The 19032-nt window shown below is 34.7% G+C and overlaps 3 protein-coding genes across 6 annotated transcripts; 2 read left to right on the top strand and 1 right to left on the bottom strand.

Annotated features, from left to right (window-relative positions):
- Positions 1-211: 211 nt before the first annotated feature.
- Positions 212-7174, top strand: PSL4 (calmodulin-binding protein). Its single transcript, XM_012236328.4, has 16 exons — positions 212-527; positions 644-763; positions 1246-1341; positions 2078-2317; positions 2768-3000; positions 3275-3367; positions 3473-3592; positions 4679-5093; positions 5206-5310; positions 5406-5507; positions 5583-5640; positions 5753-5821; positions 5970-6057; positions 6491-6552; positions 6631-6682; positions 6771-7174. Exons 1-16 carry the CDS (start codon positions 413-415, stop codon positions 6831-6833), a joined length of 2031 nt encoding a protein of 676 aa, XP_012091718.1. The 5' UTR covers positions 212-412; the 3' UTR covers positions 6834-7174.
- Positions 7175-8113: 939 nt separating this feature from the next.
- Positions 8114-11281, top strand: LOC105649624 (pyruvate kinase, cytosolic isozyme). Its single transcript, XM_012236327.4, has 3 exons — positions 8114-8583; positions 9524-9985; positions 10250-11281. The coding sequence occupies exons 1-3, from the start codon at positions 8341-8343 to the stop codon at positions 11060-11062; spliced, it is 1518 nt and encodes a 505-aa protein (XP_012091717.1). The 5' UTR covers positions 8114-8340; the 3' UTR covers positions 11063-11281.
- Positions 11282-12310: 1029 nt separating this feature from the next.
- On the bottom strand, positions 12311-17814 carry LOC105649623 (uncharacterized). 4 transcript variants are annotated; one of them, XR_002286194.3, is made up of 7 exons: positions 17330-17814; positions 16984-17177; positions 15797-16118; positions 14676-14771; positions 13565-13687; positions 12839-13089; positions 12311-12752 (listed from the first exon to the last, which is right to left on the bottom strand). XR_002286194.3 is itself a non-coding variant. In XM_020685676.3 (6 exons), exons 1-5 carry the CDS (start codon positions 17423-17425, stop codon positions 13610-13612), a joined length of 786 nt encoding a protein of 261 aa, XP_020541335.1. In that variant the 5' UTR covers positions 17426-17814; the 3' UTR covers positions 12311-13089; positions 13565-13609. The 4 variants fall into 4 exon arrangements, 3 of the variants coding, with proteins under 3 accessions (XP_020541335.1, XP_012091714.1, XP_012091715.1); XM_020685676.3 differs by having other exon boundaries at positions 12311-13089; XM_012236324.4 differs by lacking the exon at positions 13565-13687 and having other exon boundaries at positions 12311-13098; positions 17330-17813.
- Between the last annotated feature and the right edge of the window lie 1218 nt (positions 17815-19032).

The raw sequence follows: 19032 nt of genomic DNA, 5'->3' as shown, positions 1-19032 counted from the left end.
AAATAACTGTAGTGAACATAATTTCAATTTAATATTTCTCACTTCTCGTAAAAATTAAAAAATTAACTAAATCACTATTTGATGGGAACTGTGAATCAACTACTACCTACATGAATCAACTAGAAAATGATGTTAATTTTTATAAAATAATTCATGGGTAGGCTAATGGATGGTTCAAAAAAAAAAAAAAAAAAAAAAAGCAAAACAGTAACTATGAAACGCCGTTTTATCCGACAAATGCCTGCCTCCGTCCTCGAAGCTGTTCCTAACTTCCTATTGCACACTCTCGCGAGTCGCCATTCGTGAATGACTCACTCTCTCCTGCCATTATTTCTCTCTGTGATTTAGTTTAGGTAGCGGGTAACTAATAAATTTGGTTTTTTTTACGAATTCTCAAGTAATCTAGCAGAAAATGAAAGTCGATAATTTGATTTTGGTATATGGGCTTGTGTTTGGATTATTGTGTATATCTTCAATTGCTAAATCAGCAGTTCCTACAGACCTATTTCTCGGAGTTCCTCCTCAAGGTCAATCTCAAACTATCTGTTGTTATTTTTTTAATGTTTTTATTTATATTTTCTTCACTAATTTGATGTGTATTTTTTCCTTTTCTCTTGATTGGTGGGGTCTTGGGGATTTACAGATTTGAATTACTATAAGATATCATCAGGCACGATAAAATGTAAAGATGGATCCAAGAAATTCACCAAAGCTCAGCTCAACGACGATTTCTGTGATTGCCCTGATGGCACTGATGAGCCAGGTTGATTTTATTCATTGCTTATTTCTTTATTTTTTTGTACTCCATTGAGCAATGTTGTGCATTGGGTCATTTCACAACGAAAACTAATAGTTTCATTTTAATTGGGTTTGTTGCATCACTTGATTGTTTTAGATTTCCATTTCAAGAATCAGAGCTATAAGTATTGCATTATATCTATCACTAATCAAAAAACATTTTCTTGTACTTTGACCTTTTGGTTAGTATTTCTTGGACTGGACAGTGTAGTTAGTGTCTTATTGGGCAGACTCTTTTTTGGTTCTTTTGCAATGGTCCTTTGCTTGATCTCCTTGTTCAAACTCAATCTTTGTTTGTGCTGAATCTTGGTTTTTTTTTTTTTTTTTTTTGGGGGGGGGGGGGGGGGGAGGGATTATTTTTTATTCTTTTTTTTTTTTTTTTTGAATATTCTTATTGCAAAAGTATTTCACTCTATTTTGTATTGACTGCATATCTTTTTAATGTAGGCACATCAGCTTGCCCAGGTGCCAAATTCTATTGTCAAAATGCAGGGCATATTCCTCTTCTGTTATTTTCTTCCAGAGTTAATGATGGAATCTGTGGTAAGTCTAGTATCGGCACCTTGTGAAATTAGTTAGTGAATTTATATTTTTTGCTGTTAATTTTAAGCGTTTTTCCTACATTGAAGAAGCAGTTGTCTCTGGAAACTTGCATGATATTATCTCCTTAACATGATAAACTGATCCTAGAGAAGCAAGCTAGAAGACAAAAATTGATTTTAGTTTTCTCTGTAGTATTTTTATTTGGCTAATTTTCATCTCTGTACTTGTGTGAGGTATCTAATTCTTTAGAGGGAATTTACTCTTCTTTTGCTGGAAAACCATCAAACCTAATGTTTTCTGCCTTGTAAGTTTATTCTGTGGGCAAAATAAGAACATTGAGTGCATAATTTTACATGTAGTTACTAGTAGTTCTTCATTTTCACTTTTGCAAGACTAGGTTAAAGTTGAAGTTTTAGGACGACGAAAATGGTTAGGAGCCCAGCACATGCAGAGTGTAATAAACTTCTATTCTGCAGCATGTAGAAGATGACTTTCACACGTTATATTCCATTATATATAGTGAATGAGTAGGGAAAGAATTATAGATGATACACTTTGATTACCATAAGCAGGTTTATTGAGATTCCCCAACTTTAATTATTGCTTTATGGCTGGATCTTATCTTAATTTCTGTGGTCTATGCCCTGCTGCAATCCCTACCTTTCTTAATTTGTTTAAACTAGGATGCATATCCTTAATGTTTCCTGTTTGTATTATTTACTGGCTCATTATGCAGACTGCTGTGATGGGAGTGATGAATATGAGGGGAAAGTAAAATGCCAAAATACATGCTGGGAGGCTGGCAAGGTAGCTAGAGATAGGTTGAAGAAAAAGATAGCAACATATAAGGAGGGGGTTGCTTTGAGAAAGCAGGAAGTTCATCAGGCAAAACTAGCAATTGCTAAAGATGAGGCAGAACTATCAAAGCTGAGAAATGAGGAAAGCATACTCAAAGGGCTAGTTCAACAGCTTAAAGGTATAATTTGGTCTTTGTTTTGCCCATCAGCAGCATTTTTTTGTTTTATTTCAGTTCAAATAATGATTTGGGTTGTTATCATTCCAATTTTCGACGGGGATTCCTTGTTTTGCTCAAAGATGTTTTTTTTTTTTGCTTTACTATTTCTTTTAATCGTTCATACCAAGGCTGTCAGTCACTGACTTGAGTATCATTTACTGATCATATATCAATTTGCCATACTAATTTCAATTTAATTGAAATAATTCCAAATATGTTATGTATTGCATAAAGATGATTGAACATAATAAAATTTAAATGTACCTAAGAACATGCCATATGTATATATCAAACAACATGCCGTATATACATTTACATGTGAATATTTAAATAAAAGATTGTTGTCTAGATTTGTTTAGTGTTGACTGAAATGCTAAAAATGAAAGCTTTTCCACTTCATCTCCCATGTAGAACGTAAAGAACAGATAGAGAAGGCAGAAGAGAAAGAACGCCAACAAAAAGAAAAAGAAGAGAGAGAAAAAAAAGAGGCTGAAGAAAAAGCTAATAGGGAGAAAAATAGAGTTGAAGAGGAAGCTCAGCAAGAAAAAGTACTGGCCTCGGAGAAAAATGATGTTGAAGAAAAACCTGCAGAAATTATTGACCATGATAAAATCGGTGTTTTAGATGATTCGTCTTTGGATCAGGTTAGACATTTACTTTGATGCTCAACACCTTTGCCAACCTGTTTGGTCTTTCATTTAATGCTTTAGATATTGTTTCCATCCTATAATTCTGAGAACAATTCATTGGGCCCTTTAGGATGAGCCTTGCAAATTGCGAATTTTATTTATTTTAGCATTTCTATTAAGTATTAATAGGAAATTGCTTTTGATTTACAAGAATATGTATGAAAAAATTAGTTAGCTTCATGCCAGGGCATGGCTAATATTTTCTTAACGCTTATGTTCTTTTAATTAGGAAGAGACAGGGGAATATGCTCATCATGTAACTGATGCTGAAATAGGTGATACTTCCAAAATTGAAGGATCACCTGTAAATGAAATGAAGCAGGTAATAAAGAGCCCATGCATCCATAAATGTAATACGTTTTCTTCATTATAATTGGGCTATCACAGTGTAAACATTTGATTAATGTGACGAATATTCCTAATATAGAATGCAGCAGAAGAAGAGAAAAAGTCTATCTCTCCAAATAGCAAGGATGACTCAGCAGTTGGGAGTGAAACTGGTCATAATGCAGGAAATGAGAAATCTCATGATCAAGATATGAAAGTGGTAATTCATTTTCCTAGCAACAGAAAGAGCGATGAACTACATTTCTTTCTCTTTGCTTATTCCCCAATAAAGATTGGAACTTAAAGCTTAAGCTTTTGCTCTTCATTTGAATTTTTAGCTGTATTTGTGTTATGATCCTAATTGCAAGACGAGGAATTGGACTTGTATCCCATAGTGAAAATATGGGGATTTTAATTTGTGGTTTACATGGGTTTTGGGCTCTTCAATCTCTTGAGCTAGCATTTGGGATGTGGTTCTCCCAAGTTTCATATCAATCGGCATCAAAGCCAACCCCTGCTTCTCCCACTTAAAAGCAAGTGGTGTGGGTGGTGATAGTTGTGTCACAATGTTTGTCCGGGCTAGGAAAAACCTAGTGTACAGCCATCCTAGCACAAAGCCTACTTGTTGTGGGCGCTGGGATTGCAGAGTGTGGTGGGATATTATGAACCTAGTTGCAAAACAAGGTATGAGACTTGATTTGGATCCCATATTGAAAATATGAGATTTCAGTATGGGGTTTGTATCCAATCTCATGAGCTAGCTTTTGCGTTGTAGTTCTTCCAAGATTCATATCAATTTGGTTAATTTATGATCTCGTTCCAGGGAGTTGATTTCCAGTGAATTTTTCTGTCCCTTGATATTTTTGCCCACTGTTGCTTATGATTTACAGTTGATGGCAGGTGTTATGTTTATAACATGCAGTTATTTGGCTTACTAATAAATAATGCTGTTGGTCTCTGAATTTACTGTAGAGAAAGTGGTCTTATATTAACTTTTAGCAATAAAGGGAAAAAAAAAAAATTAGAGTTTGTTTTCCTCAGAGATCTTACTGTATTGTAAAGATAATTTTTAAATTTGTTGCTGTCATTTCTAGGACGTTAAATTTGTTCCTGAGATTGTTTACCATGATATATTACTTTTGAGATAGTTTTTGCCATCTACAGAAATATTCGCTAATTCAATGCATTTTCTTGAAAGTTTTCAATGTTCTTGAAATTTTAAAATATGACACGTCCAAGACTTGACAGTTTTTTTGACTTTGTGATTATCCTTCTCTTTTGTGTCTTCCCTTCATGTTACCGATAGGGCGATGACTTGTCTGAAAATACTGAAGGTTTGTCAAAGGAAGAGCTGGGCCGACTTGTTGCTTCTCGTTGGACTGGAAATTCTGAGAAGAAAATTGAGGAAGTTAACGTTGCTAAGGATGACCATGAGGATCATGAAAAGTTGGCACCGGATGCTCATGATGAGGAATATGACGACTATCCTTCAGAAACTGATGATGACGCTGGAAAGTATGATGATGACAATGGAAAGTATGATGATGACAGTGGCAAGTATGATGATTTTGATTCAGAAGATGATGTAGATGAAGCATATGAAGAGGATGCTCATGATCATCCTGCTCCTTCGTACAAATCCGACCCAGAGGATGAGGATGCTCATGATGATCCTGCTCGTTCGTACAAATCCGACCCAGAGGATGAAACAGACTTCTCAGGTTTGCAACTCTTGTTATTACTTTGGTTTTAGTCAGTGTTCTGTTCTACAAGTCAACCTTTTTTAATAGCCTGACCTTTTTTTTTTTTTTTTATAAAATAACTATATTTTAGATACAACGTACCGAAGCAACCCATCTTGGTTAGAGAAAATACAACAAACTGTTCGTAACATTCTGCAAGCTGTTAATTTCTTCCAAACACCAGTGGATAAATCAGGTACATTTTAGAGATTTATGTCACTGTGTAATAATTTTAAAGATGGAAATGCGTGTGTAGATATCTGGTTATCTGTTACCATTTGGTTTCTTTAGAGGCGGCTCGCGTGCGCAAGGAATATGAAGAGTCCAGCTCCAAGTTGTCGAAATTACAATCAAGGATATCAAGTTTGACAAAGAAGTTGAAACATGATTTTGGTTAGTATATGATAAACTAAATATGTATGCATCTAACCTGTTTCCATAAGCTGACCATGATGATCAATATTGCAGGAATAGATAAGGAGTTCTATTCATTCTATGATCGCTGTTTTGAAAGCAAGCAGAACAAGTTACAACTTAAACTAATTTCTTGTTTCCACCATATTCTTATCTATTTTAAAGCTTTCTCAGTTGTAATCATCCATTCATCTTACCCTTGCCAATTCAAATTCTTGCTTCAGGTATATTTACAAAGTCTGCCCGTTCAAACATGCATCCCAGGATGAGGGCCATTCGACAACTCGTTTGGGGTAGGTGCCCATGAGATCTATTTTTTTCATTAATTAGTGACATCATAAGTTTTTCCTCTATTTAGAGATCATTTAGAACCACTAAACAACAACAACAACTACAACATCATAAGTTTTGTCTCTAACTTTTGTTTTCTAATGTGAATAGGCAATGGGACAAATTTGAGGATTCATATCGAGTTATGATATTTTCAAATGGTGACAAGTGCTGGAATGGGCCTGACAGAAGTTTAAAGGTATACGCATTGTTTTGTTTTCATGTAACATTCTATGGTAGATAATTCCTGCCATTCTGATATAATCCTACAACATAGCCTATAGTTGACATCCATTCACCTATTCTACTTCAATCCTATAGAGAGATGTCTGGAATAAATAAGTTTCTCTGTCTGGAATAGTTGTTTTCATGTAACATTCTATGGTAGATAGGTTTCTCTTTGATCCTGGCTTAAAAAATAAATAAGTTTCCGACCTTGGGATTGGAGTCTGGAATTCAATCTTGGTCTCTCTGTTGCAACTGTATATGGAGTAAAATCCACCTCTAGAGAGGTGTCTGGCATTCAGTGTCTACTAATAAAAGTTGAAAACACAAACGAAATGGGTGTTAAGAAATGAAAGATAGATCGCGTGGCTTTTCTAATATCTGTAATGTTGCATGTTCTATTGTAGGTCAAACTGAGGTGTGGATTGAAAAATGAGCTTACAGATGTGGATGAACCAAGCCGTTGCGAGTAAGAAATTCTCTCTCATATGTGCTCACACATGCGTGTTGCTCTTGTTATTCCAAACTCTTTGATTTGTCTTTTCAGGTATGTAGCATTCTTATCGACCCCTGCTCTCTGCCTGGAAGAAAAGCTCAGGGTAATATTCTGCTGTTCAAAAAATTTGAGCTCTTACCATCTTATGCATGAAACTCTAATAAGATTGAGCGGATCCTGAAATATGACAGGAATTGGAGGATAAATTAGTCTTGATGAACAAAGAACAACCGCAGGGCCACGATGAACTTTAAACTGCTAATGGGAATTGCGGCAAATGGATTTCGAAAATGTGGACAAGCCATTCATTAACACTTGAAATATTAGGAGCAGCAGAATGCAGTCAATTTAGACTGGTATTTAGAAATTGAGCAATATTTAAAGTGGGCTACTGAATTTTTCCTATTCTGGACCCACTTTTCTGTAACAGTTCTAATTCTTTGTGGGGTTAGATTGAAACTTGAGAGTAATTAGGAAGAAATCCGGCTCATTTTTAAACTGATTCTGAAATCATGGTGCTCCTTTCTATACGTAAATTAAGTGAACTAGCTCAGAACTATGACAATAATATGGACTTGATGGTATGACATTATAACTCATCTTCTCCATTATAATCTTTATTACATCACATTTTACAATTATAGTTAATTGCATGTTAGCATAAAATTGTTGTGCTGCAATTTTATTGTCCCAAGGTGGTAACCTAATTGAAGAGCTCACCTGGCCAGTGCCCGTAGAATGTCCAACATCTCTTATTTTATGCATAAAACGATGACCAGTATATGAATAAAAATAAAAATAAAGCCAGTGGTTTAGACCTGGCTTGGCCGGCAGTTTTTGGGCTTCACTGCCTACAGAATTAAAGAATAGCAAAGGATGACAACTGACAGGATGAATGTTCTTTTGTTTTTTAAATTGAGATTTGTTCTTGTTCTTTGTGCATTTTCCCTATTTTGAGATTTTCTTTTGCTGTAATGGGTATGGAACAAATCACAATGCAGGGAACAAAGCATGATCAAACCAACACTTCCTTCGTGGCAATTTAACTAAATAATTTTCAGTATTAAGATAAAACTAGCATTGGATTTATACGTCACTCATATGCAACAAACATTTAATTTTTCATTATTCTACTTAGGTTGAATTTTTTAAGTAAAATATTTTTTTAATTCATTGGGAGGTCCAATGCAATTAAAATATTTACTAAATTGATAAAAAAATTTATAATTGAAAAAATTCTCTTGTACATTCGCCGTCAGCAATCAAACCTGGTGTATAATTTTGCAACATAAGTACTGTGTCGGCCGAACCCTAGAAACCATGTGTATTTTTTTTTTTTTTTTTTTTTCTATTTATAAGCCTATTAGGGGGTACATCACCATCCTAAAACTAAAAGGACCACGGACCGACTGTCTAAAATAAAATCTGTCCTCATTTGTTTTGACCTAAACCACATCGGTCACGTCCAATCAATGCGTGCCAGGTTTACCACTGTTCCAGAATCCACATTTGAAAAATAAATAAATTAATCAAAATACAGCATTGCCCAACACGCCCTTCATTTCCATTGCCCTTTCCCTTCCATTCCAGCACGTCTCCAACTTCATACATTTCTCACTTTCTCACATTTATATATATACATTCATATATGTATAACAAACAATCGATTCTTTAGGAATCACGATCTGTATCTTGTTCTACTCTTCCTTTTTTTATTTGAAACACAGTGATATTGAAGATTTATAACCAAAAGCCAAAACGATGACGAACGGCGGAGAAGATACGGTGCTCATGGAGAAGAAACCAAAGACAAAGATCGTTTGCACCTTAGGACCCGCGTCCCGATCTGTTCCAATGATCGAAAAGCTTTTGAGAGCAGGCATGAATGTTGCTCGCTTTAACTTCTCTCATGGATCTCATGAGTACCATCAAGAAACCCTTGATAATCTCAGGGCTGGTATGGTTAACACTGGTATTCTCTGTGCTGTTATGCTTGACACCAAGGTATATATATATGTTTGTATCGCATTTTCTTGTGTTTGACTTTTGTTTGGGATTCTTGCATCTTGGTATACGTTGTTTATATGACTTATCGATATTGCATGTCTCTTTTTATTTTTCTCGGTTGGATATGGTCTTTTTTTTATATATGGATTGCTATGTTTTGGAAACCTCTGCATGTGTTATTTGGAATTTCCTACAAGTGGGTATTTTTATTTTTGTTCAATTTTTTTTATATATTTTATGTTATCTGTTTCGGGTGTGTGGGATATCTAGGAGGATGAATTGTAGTTACCTCTGTGATATTGGCAGTTGCTAGTTTGATTGCACCTGTAAGTTTGTTAATTACTATTCATTGTGGCATTCTATGATCTGTAGCTTTGTTTGATCCTTCGGTTACTATTTTAGGTGCCTTTTTTTAAAAAATTTGTAATTTAAGAAACATTGTGCTGCTCTGTTTTATTAACCCAAAAACATGAAGAAACTACTCCGTTTTTGTTATGTCAATGGCATCCTGCGGTAATCTGTCCCTTCCCCTCCGCTTTTTAAATCAGTTGGAATTTTGTAAACAATAATGTGAAATACTTCATTAATTTTTGGCTAACACGTATGGAAATAGTAAGTTACCTCAATTGCCTAATCGATTCAAAGTAGAAATGTTGTTTGCTTATTGGAATTCATGGTTCAACCTAAATCAGTTGTATGGGTCCTCTGTACTTTCTGAGCTTGATACTGCATCGGTAAAGCTACAGTGGACAAGGACCGCGTTGAGGAGCTCATTAAAGACTTAAAAGTTTAGTGAAAATGCATCTAAATGTAGTATTCCTTCTCTGATTGGCACTACTCTGTGGTTCCCTAATTTTACTCCATTTTAGGCTCTTCAGCTGAAAGTTAATAAATCTGCTAGTTTCTTAAGTTCTTTATTTGCACATAAATATCGCAGGGACCAGAGATTCGAACTGGGTTCTTGAAGGATGGCAAACCGGTCCACCTAAAACAGGGTCAAGAGATCACCATTTCTACGGACTATAGTATAAAAGGTGATGAGAACATGATTTGCATGAGCTATAAAAAGTTGGCCGAGGATGTCAAGCCTGGGATGGTTATACTTTGTGCAGATGGCACAATTTCATTTACAGTTTTATCATGCGACAAAAGTGCGGGTTTGGTTCATTGCAGGTGTGAGAACTCTGCAGTTCTGGGTGAGAGAAAAAACGTTAATCTTCCAGGAGTGATAGTGGATCTTCCAACCTTGACAGAGAAAGACAAGGAAGATATCTTGAAGTGGGGAGTTCCAAATCACATTGATATGATTGCTCTTTCTTTTGTTCGAAAAGGTTCAGATCTTGTGGAAGTACGGAAGTTGCTTGGAGAACATGCTAAGAACATCCTTCTCATGTCAAAGGTATGTCAAAGGAAGTTGCTGGTGATTTTGCATGCAGTGAGAATTCAAAACCAAGCATTTACTTGATGAGTTACCACTTTCTGAACTTCTTGCTATCGTAATGGCTTGACTATAAGTTTTTTGTTATCAAAGGCTTATTTGGATGGAAAAAATATACATGCTTAGAAATGTTGGAATGAGTTATTTTGAAATCTATTGAAATTCAATTGTCTACGGAGTTGCTGTCTCATGATTTATTGCCTTTACTTGGTGTCTATTTGGCAGGTTGAAAACCAAGAAGGGGTTGCAAATTTTGATGATATCTTAGCAAATTCAGATGCATTTATGGTGGCACGTGGTGACCTTGGAATGGAAATTCCGATCGAAAAGATTTTTCTAGCACAAAAGGTGATGATCTACAAGTGCAATATTCAAGGAAAACCAGTTGTCACTGCAACCCAGATGTTGGAGTCAATGATCAAATCCCCCCGACCAACTAGAGCAGAAGCCACTGATGTTGCCAATGCAGTTCTTGATGGTTCTGACTGTGTGATGCTGAGTGGTGAAACAGCAGCTGGAGCATATCCAGAAGTTGCTGTTCGAACAATGGCAAAAATATGTTTAGAAGCAGAAAGCACACTTGATCACAGCGATATTTTCAAAAGAATTATGGAACACTCGCCTGTGCCCATGAGCCCATTAGAGAGTCTGGCTTCTTCAGCTGTTAGAACTGCTAATTCAGCTAGAGCATCTCTCATATTAGTATTAACAAGGGGAGGAAGTACTGCAAAACTAGTGGCTAAATACAGACCTGGCATGCCAATTTTATCTGTGATAGTACCTGAGATTAAGAGTGATTCCTTTGATTGGTCATGCAGCGATGAAGCTCCTGCCAGGCATAGCCTTATTTTTCGTGGTTTGGTACCTGCTTTATACGCAGGATCTGCTAGGGCTTCTCATGAGGAGACAACAGAAGAAGCTTTGGATTTTTCCATTCAACATGCCAAGTCTAAAGGACTATGCAAGAACGGAGATTCTGTGGTGGCTTTGCATCGAGTTGGAACTGCATCCATAATCAAGATCATAACTATTAAGTGATGATCAAATTAGCAGCTGACTTTTTGTTCTACTCTCTTATTTTGAGCCTTCCAGTAAACTGAGGATGAAGGCAATGTGCTACTGATGTTGCCCGCTTGTCTTTATCCTTTTTTTTTTTTTGTTTGCTTTTTCCCTTTCCCCTTTTTTTCCCTGTTCTGAGAATGAACCTCAATTACGATGAATACTATTTTGATGGTAAATAAGTCAGGATTTTTGTCATGCAAGTTACTTTGCTGCCTTTTAACTTCGCAAATCCAATTTTCCAAGTATTTTGACACATGCAGCATATCTTTTAGGAATGACAAAATCCCACCAAGATTCTGAAATTTTCAAAGGTTTCATTTCAACGCAATTGACTTGGATATTAAACAAATCAACAAATGTGATGGTGAATCATTGTCTTCAGGAAGACAAATCGACATTAATTCAGCCCACAAAAACAAATAATTCAAGCAAATTTATTAAACAAGGCTAATTCGCATTGGTCTAGTTTCTATATGCCAAGGCAAAAAGAAAATTGGCGTTCAGCGTTTGATTTCTTGGTAAATTTGAAACATTCCACTTTTCATCGATGATGTTTATTCAAAGCTTAAAGCTAACGCAACTTACAAAAACGACACCGAGCAGCTTGTCAATTCATGAGGCGGTCTATCGTCAAAGTTGTCCATTTAACTTGAAGGACTTGCGGCACCTATAAAAACGACATGGGGACGTTTATAACGGTCGTTTAAACTGCTAGGCAGGTCAACCTTGTTTCGGGCAGATTAGTTTGACAAATTTTTTGCTTGTGTGTTTAACGGCAATCAGTTATTTGTCTGTTTATTTTGAAGAATATGCTGTACGCATAAAAAGGAATGATTCCCATTATTAATTTTGTCTAAATTTCTAGAAGAATATGCTGTACGCATAAAAAGGAATGATTCCCATTATTAATTTTGTCCAAATTTCTAGAAGTTTGTGTCGTTTTCCGTCTCCTTCTAGATGACAGGTTAGCTTTAAAACGGAGTGGCTTGGCTTGTCGTCCAACTATCCTTTCGAGGATCTTTCAATTTTCTTACTAATATTGTGGAAATTGGTAAATGTTTTCGCAGAGACCTAACTCTTCAGAATTGAATGCCACCCAAGCTTATCCTAGATGGTGACCATCAATTGGTGGGCACACACTTCGAAACCTATATTACCTTTTAAAGCTAGTCCTTTGTTTTGTAATTGATAAAAGTAGCGTTTTTAACTTGAGTGAACCAATCGTTTGCAATTATACTAATTTTTTCCCATCAGCTTTCATTCTCGTAGCAACATTACTACTAGTTTTTTCCATCGAATTATAAATTATCATACACCAAGAATACCACATCCGTCAATATTTAACTGAAGTAATGCAAACTGCGAACATTTGCAGTCAATTAAATAAATACCAGTCTCAAAAAAAAAAAAAAAAAAAAAAAAAAAAAAAAAAAAAAAAAAAAAAAAAAAAAAAAGAATAACCAATGAAGAAATTTGACAAAAGTTTTGGCATTCTAAATAGGGTAATTAATCCATTTCAGAAGCTCTTCAAAACAAGATGCATTGCCCGTTGGACCTAGAGATAGCCTATCCAATCAGAGTGCACCACATGCGAAACTCTATCAGTCTGCCTGCGTGGTAGGCTTAAATATATAGACATTGCACCATATTCAGACCTTTGACGGACCTGCAGATACCATCCTCAGCTTAATATTGCATGATGGACTCAGATAATGTCTTCTCAAATTGTAAAACTGGTAAAATCGGAAGAACCTTTGGCATTCAGATTGCACTCTTGCAGAAAAAACTGTTCGTGCGGCTCGTATAACTTGGAGTTTGACAGCTGTCATTTTGGGGGGAGAAATGGCAAGAATCAAAAACTGTACAAGTACCACTCCTGCACTCAACTGACCTCGTCAAAGAAATCAACCTCAAAACAGATAACACTATGGTGGGGGACCGGTACTGCAAAAATACAATAACCTAATTTAAACAATCTGATGCTCGCCTGCAGCATTCTCCTCCTGCAAGGGCTAAAACTAATTAGATCATATACAAACTAGCGCACCACCAAGCACTGTAAAAATTCACACACATTTAATATGCACATACATTTTGATTTTTGTTTTGCTTTTCCAATTCAGAAACTGCTATATGCAGTTCAAGCATGAAAGTATTTGCAATGACGGCCACCAATTAATTAAGAAGATACTTATTGACCAATCCCACAACTAATGTCCCATGATTGACCCATGAGTAGTGACAGAGGTTTTCCTAAGCAGATAATGCAGCTTTAAAAATGCAGATATATGCAATTCACATTAACCAAGAACCATGATTCTAAACCCATTCCATTTGCAACATAACAGCAAATTGTGTTGGATCTTTTAAACTCCAAAGTGACTAAACTAAAATCATATATATCTCTCAAACCTATAATCGAATTACGAACACATTATATCTAAACTATCAGAATAAAGCCACCAGTAAAATTGCTACCTATTCCAAATCACCTGCCCTGCATGTATAAACATAAGACCATCGCTATGATTGACAGCCATCATGATTAGATTTGGAATCTTGAATGCCCTTGTCCCTCCACAATGAAGGCAAAAGATAAGACTTCCTCAATGAAGAGACAAATATATGATATTGATCAGAACAGATTCCATAAATTAATTATATTAAGAACTTTCAATAAGCAGACACAGCACCATCACAAGTCCCACCGCAGTGGTCAAGTTTATTCATATTAGAGGACTGCAGATACAACCCATAAATTTATAATAAGATGAGAGAAATGCCAACACATTCAATGAATGAAAGGAGCACTAAGAAATCCAAAATCAACTAACAGAATGAAATAAGGGTAGTGTTTGCATTTTCAAAAGTTATTAGGATAATATATTCTTTTACTTGGTCAAGGATAATTTTAAAGTACATAATCAAAAGCAAATAGTACCTTACTTATAACTTTTGACTTATTTAAGTAATTTTTTCTAACTTAAATGCCAAATCAAACATTATCCAATTGATGACCTTTTACTTAAAAACAGATTTAACTAACTTATAAACCAAACCAAACCAAACACCCTCTTAATTGGGTTCATGTGGCAGTTTTGTGCCAAACTAGAAAAGTTCACAATGTAGTTTCGCAATCCCATTCAGAAAACAAACAACACTCTTCACATTTCACAAAATCAACAGAAATTGACAATAATTAGCAGCTAGGCTTGATAAATTCAGGCAAAAAAATTGCTAAGACAACTGCAATTTTATGATGCTTGTAGCAGACACAATCCTATAATTCTTTTAAGAGAACTTGTTGACATCTCAATATCAAAGAGTTCTAGAGTGGATCACATCCTCAAAGATACTAAATACACCATTCCTCTACAATGTCTCAACAGAAAACACATACACATACATTGCCATCACAGGACCACATAACATATGATGCTATTGAAAGTAAAGTTTCAATTTATCAAACCCTTTGACAATTATGTTTATGAAGTTTTTGTCAAATTCCTAAACCAAATTTAAAAGAGTTTAAAGAAGGGTCATGTCATACGAAGTGAAGAAAAGATAAGATGCATTCATAGATACTCACATCTATGGTCTGGAAAGATCTGTTCAAGGACATCTTTAGCTGAGGAACTTCCGGGCTAGAAGCAGATCCATTGTCAAGAAGACTGGAATTTTGATCCTACAAACAAATAATAGAATCATACAAATGCATATTAGATTACTGACCTCCAGATACAAGAAACAAGATTCCATGACCAAAAGCATAGAGAACCACAGAACTTCAATAAGTATACAAATGCATGGATATGATCTATAATGCAAACATCTGTGAATACCAAAGTTGCACATGCATATAATGTTTCACATTCTGCCATACAATATTAGAAATATGCTTATAGTCTGTTACTTTATGTTCTCTATTGTTTACAATTCTACTGGATGCAGTCATCAATGCACATCATGTTAGAATGTAAACAAGGACTATTTAGATTTCGAACACTATTTACAGTCTTTTAATCTACAAATACAAATTAGTAACAAGCTCAACTGGAGATCTTTCAATTCCAACAAGCAACAGGTGTACACACAAACACATTATACTTTCAGTTAACTTTTCAATTTTATCCAATGTGAGAATGCAAGGGAAAGAAAGAGGCTTCAGGTATAAAAACAAAATAGTAACAGTCTGTTTAATTTGATATAAGAAAGGAAGGAAGAGATGTCCCTCATGGCATGGAGAGAAATGAAAGGATTGCTTCTCTTCGTTTTCCACTTTACCAGAACACCGCCAAATTTGGACCTAGATCTGTTGGAAACGATGGCAGAATCTATAATATTTTCCAACCCATTGTTCCTCCCAATATGTCCTAATCCAATTTTAATAGATTACTTCTGGTTCCAGAAGAGAAGGAAGTGCTAATTTCGTGCTTCCTTCCTTTGGTGCATTTCTGCCCAAACAAATGGAAAGAAAGTTCCTTATTCCTTCTATCTCTCTCCTCCAAGCAGTTTTGTCCTTCTTCCCTCCCTCAAACCAAATGCAATGTGTTATGTTTGTCCATGGCAAGGCAATAATAAAATTTTCAGTAGAATTAATAGTATCTACATAAAACTATGGAATCCATAACCTAGAACAGAAACGAAACTCATGAAAAGTATCTTGGGCATATTAAACGGAAAAGAGTATGCAAGCAACATATTTCATACCACATGCAAATATCTGTTGCTCCGACCGTCTTCAAATAGAGATGAGTAGTAAGCTGGATCATAAATGGAGCCACCTAAAGCAACATCAGAATCTGAGCATTCTCTAACTGCAGCAGGAGTTACTGGACTCAGGAAACTATGTCTTAAATCAAAATCTGCTTCCCGAGGTGCTGTACTTTCGCCATAAGAAACTCCCAATCTATAAATCTGAATCCACAACAATGAGGATGATAACCTCACAGAAAATCCAACAATTTGCATCGCCAAAGTGAGTTTGACTGAAAATATAAAGAAAGGTCCATATCTCTCCGAAGAAATGTTCCTGTGGACAAAAATAACGCTTTTAGTTAATACCAGGCTGTTCCATAATACTTGTCAAGTTTGGAATTTCACGTCTCTTAAGAAAACCATTAAATTTTTCTAAGTTGCAATAAATTATTAAGTAAATTAACTATATTACCCTTAATTTAATACTAATTCTCTAAGAAAACCATTAAATTGAAATAATAATTATTGATCATGTATAAAGAGTAAACATGGAAAAAAAATATTTATTACTCATTGAAACCACAGATGTAAGAAGTATTTTGGAACAAATTATTTTCTCAAATGTGATAAGTATTATGGAACAGAAGTAGTATATGTTGAACAGTTCATCAATTTAAGGGAACGAAGAGAGTGTATCCACGTAGTTTCTGCATTGACCTAATATTAATAAGATAAAATAAACCTATGTCACATGAAGTAATGATCCTAAAGGGGCTAATATAACTTGACATCAATTCCCCCCAAGTAATCAAAATTTTCTTTTAGACAAAACAATATTATATTATAGAATGCATGTAAGAGGTAAAAAGTCAGTTTATTAGGATGTGATACGTGAATCTGCAAACGTGATGAAAGCTTATTAGTTTGAGAAATTAAAAAATATCAATTCCCAAGAGATAATTTAATAAAGGTAACATCAATTCTCTACAATGTCAATGCTACAGTTTAATGAACACACCCAATACAAAAAAAAAAAAAAAAAAAAAAAAAAAGAAAAAGAAGCAGATGGGAAAATGGACAAAGCTGAAAAAGCAGCAGCACAGACATGGATAAGTTTGTTCGTATATAACTAATAAAACACAATATAAATAAAAATATCACATACAGTAAGGAAAAGGAAATAAAAAAAAAAAAAGTACCAAATATCATGAGTGAAGAGAATGAACCAAAAAATGTCAAGCAAAATGGCACAGAAGAGAAGAACAGCGTAGGTACGACCCAAACTCTGACTGCTACTTTCGATGGCGACCAGAGCAAACAATGCGATTGCCAAATTGATCAGCAAAACACCATTGTACAATGCCCCTAGCGATCCAATTAATGCGCAACCAATCTATACATAACAAATCAAATCCATTTCTCGATTAAATTAATCCCTAATTATAACAATAATGACAATGATTAGAGCCAATATCCATAATTGAGAACACTAAATCTAATTATAGTAACCTATACAAAGAGAAAATCAAAACAAGATGCTAATACCTGAATATAAATGAGGATGACAGCCAGGTATTGAAGACTATCATAATCGCGAAGCCAATTCTGTATTCGATCTTTTAATACACCACAAAACATCATACGCTATGAACCTCCTGAGTCCCTATTATTATTATTCACCTTTTTTTTTTTGTTTTGTTTTATTTTCCTTCGCTTTCTTCTCTGCCAACCAAAATAAAACCAGATGGACAGATCGAAACGGCGGGACAGGAACTACATGACACGGGTGGCGGTTTTTACTTTGGTAGCAGTCGCTGCTGCTAAATCAAATCAATTACGTTATTGTTAAGAGGGATTTCTTAAAAGCAGGTCATCTGTATCTCTGCGGATATTGCCACGTTCTCCTCACGTGACGGGATTACTGCCCTTCAGTAGTGTTCCTCTTCTCTTTGAACTTTTTGACTATTAGGTGTGAAGTGAACTGTAATGCCAACACTTCACAGCATAACCCAATCAAGGGAGGCATATGCTTAAACTACGCTCTGAAACTGGCATTAGTATATGCTCGGCTAGGCCGGTCAACCTTCTTTATTTATTTTACTTGTTTCTTCTCCTAATAATGCTTATAATAAATAATAAATTACCTTTGAAAATAATAAAGTTTATCCTTCTGAAAATATAATTTATTAATAATAATATAAGTATTACAGTGCACATAAGTTAACAAAGAGTACTTTGAAAATAATAAAACATTATTAAAATAAATCTTATAACTTTTTTTGAAAAATCTTATAAATTATGATCGTGTATTTTCTTATCGATATATACTACTACTGTTAAATTATAATCAACAATTAATTTTGTTAAATATCTCATCAATTTGAATTTTAAACTATTTGAATTTGATTTTTTAATGAATTTATACGTGAATACTTCATAGATAAAATAGTACTCACTTTATTCTATATACAGGTTTAATTTGACATTCATTAGAGTAAGAAAAACTAATTAATTTAGTTAAATTATATACAATTAGAATATAAATTTATATTAAATAGAGGTATATTAAAAAATAAAATAATAAATGATTTTTTAAAAAGGAAAAAGGATTATATTTTAGGACAAATAAAAAAAAAGTGAACTTTTATATATATATATATATATATATATATATATATATATATATATATATGAGGGAGCAAGTATATTTGTTCTTTTTATGGATGGTTTAATATTTCACTTAAGACATTTAAATAAAATTTATATTTAAAAAAAAACATCTTATAAACGATGTCGTTTTGCGATTTCTTTAACCCGGCTATGGAACGACCAGTCGCTCATTGCGTTTCGTTAAAAAGCTAAAACGCCCAGGATGAAAAATTTTTTTCCGTCTCAAAAAGAAACGTTTCAACTTAACGGGGAAATTTTCTGCTCTACAAACTCTTTTCCGCCTCAGAGAGGAAACTTTTCCATTGTCGATGAAGAACAGAGAATTTTACACCAATCAACCTGGACGTATATCTTTGAAGTTTGAACTGCTATGGAAAGCAGAAGAGAAGAGATTACCTTTAACTATTAAGTTAAGGTCTAGAGAAAATAGCAGAGTCGACTAATAATATAGAGACTAGAGTAAAGTTCAATGTTTAGAAACGTCTTTGTTTGCCAGGCAAAGTCCCCTCCCACGGTTTTTCACGTTGTCGTTTCCTTCAAGTTTCATCCATTGTCGATCCTCAAAATTACAATTTTTC

Source organism: Jatropha curcas, chromosome 11, assembly GCF_041381405.1.
Source record: "Jatropha curcas cultivar XTBG-Jc1 chromosome 11, XTBG_Jcur_1.0, whole genome shotgun sequence".
NCBI classification, from domain to species: Eukaryota; Viridiplantae; Streptophyta; class Magnoliopsida; order Malpighiales; family Euphorbiaceae; genus Jatropha; species Jatropha curcas.
The sequence above is the reverse complement of the archived record's forward strand: the minus strand, read 5'-3'. Positions and strand labels throughout refer to the sequence as shown.